Source organism: Limulus polyphemus, unplaced genomic scaffold (genome assembly GCF_000517525.1).
Source record: "Limulus polyphemus unplaced genomic scaffold, Limulus_polyphemus-2.1.2 Scaffold566, whole genome shotgun sequence".
NCBI lineage: Eukaryota > Metazoa > Arthropoda > Merostomata > Xiphosura > Limulidae > Limulus > Limulus polyphemus.
Genome location: NW_013666176.1, coordinates 224,760 through 233,552, shown reverse-complemented (window position 1 = coordinate 233,552; position 8,793 = coordinate 224,760). Strand labels below are relative to the sequence as shown.

General features: G+C 37.4%; 1 protein-coding gene across 1 annotated transcript in view; it reads left to right on the top strand.

The window, feature by feature from the left end:
- LOC106459133 overlaps positions 1–8,793 on the top strand; it is a 19,327-nt gene that overhangs the window by 9,000 nt on the left and 1,534 nt on the right. Inside the window, exons 7-9 of the mRNA XM_022385565.1 lie at positions 539–620; positions 2,150–2,312; positions 6,518–6,677. Coding sequence (XP_022241273.1) covers positions 539–620; positions 2,150–2,312; positions 6,518–6,677 — 405 coding nt within the window. The remainder of the gene's footprint in view (positions 1–538; positions 621–2,149; positions 2,313–6,517; positions 6,678–8,793) is intronic.

Sequence of the window (8,793 nt, the reverse complement as noted above, 5' to 3'; positions counted from 1 at the left end):
TTCTTTGTTTCGTTATGACCGTCTCACATTGTGTCATGTTTTTCTTTGTTTCGTTATGACCGTCTCACATTGTGTCATGTTTTTCTTTGTTTCGTTATGACCGTCTCACATTGTGTCATGTTTTTCTTTGTTTCGTTATGACTGTCTCACATTGTGTCATGTTTTTCTTTGTTTCGTTATGACCGTCTCACATTGTGTCATGTTTTTCTGTTTCGTTATGACTGTCTCACATTGTGTCACATTGTATCACATTGGTGTTTTTCTTTATTTCGTTATGACTGTTTCAGTTAGTGTCATGTTTTTCTTCTTGCTATTTTTAATGAAAGTGAGTGTATTTTTCTTTTTAACACATTATAATTTATGTACTATTAGTCTTTTGGTTATTTCAAAATTTTCAGGTCAGAAGTACTGAAACTTGAAGCATGTTAATTTTACACTTTGTCAAAGTTTTATGATCTGTTTCTAATATATATTGTAAAAAAGAAAAACAAACTTTTGTATGTTAAAGGAATTATTACTTCTTTATCTTACTTTGTAGCTGGTACTGTGACGAAAGTAACCAACTGCATAGCGCATGATGGAGCCAAAGAAGTACAACAGGCGTTGATAGACGATAATGGGTAGGTGAGAACAAATAAAACTGGTCCTTAAAATGTCAGTCATTTATCAGTTTCCTCTGGTAACAAACAATATAAAGTTTAATAATAAACATAATTTTTGATTTTTAGTCATTCTAAAATATTCCAAGCTTTCAGAAATTCACAAATTCTACCCGCTGTTAATTTGATGACTCTTTGATCATCATCGACACCATTTGGTTACCAGAATAGTTTAACAATTATAACTGATCTTTGCGTTTAGTTAACGGAAAATGAATATAAAATTTTGTAGCCTAAGAGCAGCGTTTTGAAATTTCTAAACATAATTCCATGGTCAATTCAATTATATTTTTTATGTTTATAATTGAACGTACAATTAATTTTGTAACCACAATATTACAGGTTGAAAGAAGTACTAAAACTACCTGAATGAATAAGTTAACGCTTTATGTTTTGATATAAAAAAATATTAACATCAAGTATGAAACATGTTACTTTGAATCCACGTTACCGTCGTGATTAATGGCACAAAACAACGAATTCATTTAAACGTAAAATTAAATTTCTAAAATACAGAGATAGTTATAAAACGTGCTCTCTAAGTTTACATTTAAGATTTGATTTGTTCGTTTGTTTGTTATGGATTTTGCGCAAAGCTACACGAGGGCTATCTGCGCTAGCCGTCCGTAATTTAACAGTGTAAGACTAGAGGGAAGGCAGCTAGTCGTCACCACCCATCGCCAACTCATGGGCTACTCTTTTACCAACGAATAGTGAGATTGACCGTCACATTATAACGCCCCCACGGCTGAAAGGGCGAGCGTGTTTGGTGGGAGGGAGATTCGAACCCGCGACCCTCAGATTGCGAGTCGAGCGTCCTAACCACCTGGCCATGCCGGGCCATAAGTCTAAAGGCATACGACGATCAAATTTGGGTTTCAATACTCATGGAAGGCAGAGAACAGGTAATCCATTGTGTAGCTTTGTAGTCAAAAGCAACTAAACAGAAACACTAAACTATCAAGAAAATGACATGTTAATTAAACTTCGGTATCTACATAAATAAAAAAACTCCATATGGCATCAGAGATGATCAATATTTGAGTTACATAAGTCGAAGATTTGATTTAAATCGGTGTTTTCCTCGGTTTAAATATGGCTTGGTATGTTCAAGATTTGAATACAATGAACGATATACGTCACTACATACTTTCAGTAGAACATGATAAATCATTTAGTACTTGGTCACGTTCAAGCAATGCCTTTGAAACTTGGCGTTAGGACTAATCTGTCTCTGTGACAAAATTAATATATCTAATAATTACAACAAGGAGATAAGGTAACAAAGTAGGAACTAGCGTAATAACCCCATACCCTACTAATTAATAGTAAAACCTTGTTTTTATTTGTTTGTGAAAGACATTCGCTTCGAAATATAACTCCTGTATGTTCAACACGACACGACAGAGAACAACTCATAGCTAAGTTCCCAGAAAATTTTTATCTTATACTTCCTTATTTCTGTAACTTTTGAATATTGCTTTCAACAGCTGTTCGGTTGATAAAAGCATAATTCCAGACTTGGAAGAGAAATTCAATCAAAAAACGGGAATAAAGATGGTATACGCTACATTCATGGCCTTCAAGTTTCCTGATCGAGATAGTCTTCATCTTGAATGCAACGTTTTGATATGCAACGACTCTTGTCCCTTGGTGAGTGATTTTTATCATTGCTTTCTTGATCATTTAATTATTGTTTTAGTCCAATTAAGTCATGAATGTCCACTTATGTTTGTTGGTAATATATAATTTATTTCCAAAAGTATTTTAACAGTGGTTGAGTTGTTGGAAGATATATATACCTGTGATCAATATACAAAGAGCATGTGTTTCGTGAGGGACACCAATTAAACATTATCTTGAAACCCCGGGTCACTTCTATTAACTTCCATGGAACGATGTCCAAGATTTGCTGGTCGCCGCTCGTGCCTTGGTCTGGAGGACGGGCGTGTGATTACCAGGTTTCCTGAGCTGATTGGTTAGGCTATAAACTTGAAGCTTTTTTTTTTTGGTGAATTCAGTTCTTGTTTTTTTTCAATACAAGGTTCAGTATGTTATAAAAATAGTTTTAGTATGTAAATCAGCAGGTCACGGGATAACCACAAACGAATATATTCACAACCACATTTTGAACATTGTTTGGCCTTTCGTAGAAAGTGTTATATCATCGAAAATTTATCGCTTTTGGAAGAGTATGTAATAGCACCCTCCAGCGCAGAATATTCATATACTCAAATCATAAAAATGTGTTTAAATCGCGGATTAAGAATTTCCAAGACGAGGATATTCCCTGTACCTTACAGCATTGAAAAAGAAGGATCAATTTAGGAAGCAAGGACCATCCACAAACAGACCTGCAATAAGTCGAGACAAACAAAGTGCTGGTTATTGTAACAAGTGAGAACCCTAAATACAAAGGCCATAGGCAAAAGCCGTCTGCATGACTCAGATAACAGTATATAACATAATAAAGGTAAAGAGGTATGGGCTTACCAAAACGAGGTTTCTAATCATACTTCCCATTAAACCGTCGAATACTTCAAACAGCTGGAGAATTAACCTGGTATCCATGCTGTTCCATATCAATACACACCCGCCAAGTCGCCTGATACGGTGCCAATGGATTTCTGTGCAAATTGACTGTTGAAACGGGCGTTGGGAAATCGTCGTCCTCATACACTGGATCGATTATGAAAATTTGAAAAGAAACTTGTTGTACTCAGGACATGACAGCCTTATGGCAGTGCCTCTTCCAGTAAAAAAATACACTGTAGTACTTTTACCAAGATGTACTATCACTGAACAGAGCATGACTGGTTGTAGCGAAACAGACTATAATGTCGTGGTGATGTCCCAAAATTGTTTTAGTATAATATATTCAACTATGTGATTTGAATTTCGTGCAGAGCTACACGAGAGCTATTTGTGCTAGAGGGAAGGCAGCTAGTCACCACCATCCACCGCCAAGTTTTGGGCTACTCTTTTACTCACGAATAGTGGGATTGACCGCCATATTATAACACCCCCACGGCTGAAAAGGCGAGCATGTTTGGTGGAACGGGGATTCGAACCTGCGACCCGCAGATTACAAGTCGAGCGTCCTAACCACCAGGCCATGCCCAACCATGTGTACTTCTTGAATGAATCTCTTCGAAATAGGTCAAGCCATGTAGTTTTTCTCATCCAGAAGCCAGTCAATCAGTGTATGAATTCGTGTTACTTTTATTTTATAGGCTTCAATTATAACTCCAGTAGTTTTTTGGTTGTATTTGTTTATTTTATTCATTCATTTTAATTAAATTTACCATTTTTATTTTGCTGAGGTAAGTTTTAAATGCGTGATAAACACGCGTGTTTTTCTGTTGCACATTTGACTTCATTTATTTAACTAGTTTGGCCTGGCATGGCCTGGTGGTTAAGGCGCTCGACTCGTAATCTGAAGGTCGCGGGTTCGAATCCCCTTTACCAAACATGTTCGCCCTTTCAGCCAAAGGGGCATTATAATATAACAGTCTAAGACTTGGCGGTGGATGGTATTGACTAGCTGTCTTCCCTCTAGTCTATCACTGCTAAATTAGGGGCCGTTAGCGCAGATAGACTTCGAGTAGCTTTGGGCGGAATTCACACCAAACCAAACTCATATTATATATTACGTTTCTCTACACGCGCTTTCATTTGGACTGAACTTTCTTGATTTCCACCTTTAACATAATTAATCTTGTGATTTTGCGTGAAATTCAAAACAAACCCAGTCATGCAACTGTGTTGTGAAATGACACTGCACACGTGCTACAGAATTCATCACCTGCATGAGACTTTAATGAGAATTCAGGACTACAAACCACCTTCCATGTTGTTAGCAATAACTCCTGATGGTACCTTGTAGATCAGAAATTATGGTAAATAAAACATGTGGAGCAATGAATGCTGCTACTTATAAGTTGTTTCATCTAGATAATATGGGTTTGAAGACAACTCGAAGGATAATTTAAATATGAGTGCATGGTCCTAACCACGTTCACTGGTGGAATTCTATTGGGTAAAGATCATATGTCCTTCGCAATGATAATGGACCATGCCTTAGGCAAGCTGTATCCAACAGAGGTGCGAGTTTAAGAAGAAAAAAAAACTAAAATCTGCCTTTAACAGCCCAGAGTCTCGGTCTGAATCCAAATGAACAGCTCTAGAACACTGAAGGACATTACATGGACGAAAGATGGACACATCCGTAAGTTCTACTATACTTGGAGCTACTTTGCAAAAGGAGTGATTATCTATTACATGATATAAGTACCAATGGAGACCCAGATGCAGTGTAGCTAGAAAAAACAAAAGATGAGGAATAAATAGGACAGCATAAAGCCATCAGGTCACAGGTAACATAAGTAATGGTACTCTCTTCTACCTCCTGCGAGACAGCCAGTATCCACATGAAGGGTCAGCACCCGTCGGCACAAACCCCCTAGGATTGTCGCCTAGTACCCATTCGCTCACCCATAAGTAAAGCGCAATGTTACTAATTTCCAAGGTGTACCACCCCATTACTTCTAATGATAGTGTGAATTCCCGTATAACCTCATTAGTTCTGATAATGGTGGGTATTTCTGTATAGTCCCATTACTTCTGATGATGGTGTGTATTTGCATATGGCCCCATTACTTCTGATGATGGTGTGTATTTCTGTATAGTCCCATTAGGTATTTCTGTATAGTCCCATTACTTCTGATGATGGTGTGTATTTCTGTATAGTCCCATTACTTCTGATGATGGTGTGTATTTCTGTATAGTCCCATTACTTCTGATGATGGTGTGTATTTGCATATGGCCCCATTACTTCTGATGATGGTGTGTATTTTGGTATTATGGCCCCATTACTTCTGATAATGGTGTGTATTTCTGTATAGTCCCATTACTTCTGATGATGGTGTGTATTTGCATATGGCCCCATTACTTCTGATGATGGTGTGTATTTTGGTATTATGGCCCCATTACTTCTGATGATGGTGTGTATTTTGGTATTATGGCCCCATTACTTCTGATGATGGTGTGTATTTTGGTATTATAACCCCATTATTTCTATGATGGTGTGTATTTTGGTATTGCCCCATTAGTTCTGATGATGGTGTGCATTTGCGTATAGCCCCATTACTTCTGATGATGGTCTGAATTCCCGAAAAGCTCCATTTGTTCTGATAATGGTGTGTACTTTCGTATAGCCCCATTCCTTCTGATAATGGTGTGTACTTTCGTATAGCCCCATTCCTTCTGATAATGGTGTGTACCTTCGTATAGCCCCATTCCTTCTGATAATGGTGTGTACCTTCGTATAGCCCCATTACTTCTGATAACGATGTGAATCCTTGTATAGCCCCATTACTTTTGATAATGGTGTATACTTTCGTATAGCCCATTACTTCTGATAATGGTGTGTATCCGTATAGCCCATTACTTCTGATAATGGTGTGTATCCGTATAGACCCATTATATCTGATAATGGTGTATATATTTCAGCATGTCAGTACAAGATCACTAAAATACATTTCTTAACACGAGAGCCATAAAACTTGCTTTTTTTCTTCATTTTGCAACTTTTAATTGAGCCTGCATAAAGTCTTACTATACCTCTCGTTTTCATTAAATTTTACTTTCAGGTGGTTTGAATACTGGTTTATAACGTTATAGTACATTTCTTTCATAGTTTTTATGCAAATGTAACGCATGTTTTTGTGTTGTTACTTGCAGATCAACATTTTTAAAACGGATATTATCGTTCGTAACTAATAGCCATTTTAGAATTTATGTTACAAACTGGAAACCAACTCCTATTAAGTTAGTGTATTATTCCTCATTGACTACAGTTCCCATGTACGACCCGGACTGGACCAAAGCGAGCAGAGCGATCAGCTAGTGGTCAAGTATTCCATTCTTTCCCTGGAGAGGTTGTATTCAATTCTGTCGAAGTTAAAGCTCCAGCTGTCGAGATTGGAACGTCCCTTAAACAGCAGTCTCCCGAACCTGGTAATTATGTTTTTTTTATTACTTTTAACAGTATGCAAAACGAAAAAAAAAGTCAAATTCGAAAGAAAATAACAATAAATAAATCAATAAGTATATATATATATATATATATATATACTGAAGTGATATGTATTGATGTATAATAAAACGCAAGCATATTTTTAATGGGTCTAACAATAGTTATTCAGAAATGGTTTGCTTTTGTTGTAATGAAAATCATAGAAATATTAATTACTTTATACATGGTTGTCTATAGTCTGCTCGTGTTCGTTATTTATATAAACTTATGAAATGCATGTCAAACCACCTAAAAATTGTCAGTGAAAGCTTTACGAAAAAAGAACACTAAATATCCAAACATGTCTTTTAACAGATGGCGCTGGTCTCATGCACAATAAAAAAAATTAAATTCTAGCGCTTTTAAGGGTTATGAACTGGGGAATAAATTTAACTTATAAAATGTAAATAATTCACAGTTGTTACCTTTTGCAAAAGTGCTATAATATAAGTTATGTTCAATGCTTTGAAATAGCAGGGACGTAACATGAGTCGTAATTTCTTTTTTAATCTTTAGAGGGGAACAAGTCCCCCCAATTCCCTGTTAGTGCCCATCTCTTAGTGGATACTGTAATATGAGTGCTTGGGACTTTGGCTTGCTAAAATCAGTTAAAATCCTATAATTTAGTCTACATGATGTGCCCCCCCCCAGTGGATCAGCGGTAAGTTTACGGACTTAAAACTAACAAATCCGGGGCTCCATTTCCCGTGCTGAAATTAGTGCAGATACAGTGCCTTACAAAAGTAATCACCCCTACCAATAATGTCACAGTTTGATGAAATACTGTTATGTGTGAAGGAGGTTGAATCTCATCAAAACCCGCAAAGAAAATATATAAATTGTTGATTTGCATAAGTATTCAGCTCCCTAAGTCAGTACTTGGTGGAAGCACCCTTGGCAGCAATTACTCCTGTGAGTCTTTTTGGATAGGTCACTACCAGCTTTGGGCAATGGGGTTGTGTAATTTTTGCCCATTCTTCCTGGCAAAGTTGCTTCAACTCTGACAAGTTCGTTGGCGATCGTTGATGGACTTCAATCTTCAAGTCAGGCCATAAATTTTCCATTGGATTCAAAGTCGGGACTTTGACTGGGCCATTCTGGGACATTCACTTTCTTCTTTTGAAACCACTCCAGTGTGGCTTTGGCCTTGTTTTTTTGGGTCATTGTCCTGCTTAAATGTGAATGTTTGACCCAGTTTTAGATTCTTGGTTGACTCAAGCAGGTTTTCCTTTAGGATTCGCCCGTACTTTGTACCATCCATCTCCCCTCAATCCTGATGAACTTTCCAGTCCTTGCTGATGAGAAGCCTACCCATAACACTATGCTGCCACCACCATGCTTAACAGTTGGAATGGTCTTGACTGGACGATGTGCTGTGTTGGGCTTGGGCTAGATGTAATGCTTTGAATTTAGATCAGAAAGCTCAATTTTTGTCTCTTCTGACAACAGAACCTTCTGCCAAATGTCTGCAGTATCATTTACTTGCTTTGTCGCAGACTCCATACGAGATTAAATATGATTCTTTTCCAATAATGGCATATTTCTTGCCACTAACCCACATAGGCCAGCTTTGTGTAGGGACTGGGGTATTGTCGATATGTGAACACAGACTCCCATCTCAGATATGAAACTTTGCAAATCTTCCAAAGTTACTGTTAGCATCACAGTGGCACCCCTAACCAGTTTCCTACTTGCCTGGCTGCTTTGTTTGGAAGGGTGGTCTGATGATCTGGGTAGTGTGAAGCACATTCTACTTCTTAATGATGGACTTCACCATACTCAAAGGGATAATCAGGAACTTTGAAATTTTCTTGTAACCTTCTTCTGATCTGTGCTTCTCTACCACTTTATTCCTGACTTGTTTGGAAAGCTCTCTGGTCTTCATGGCTGGTTTATCGTATCACTATGTGAGTTGTGACTTGAACAGATGCATTTACTCTAAAATCCAGTTAAATCACTTTGATTACACACAGAAAGAGACCTTCACACTAATTTTGTGACCTTCCAAACTAATCTTTTGCACCTGAACTGATTTAAGGTTGCCATAGCAAAGGGTTA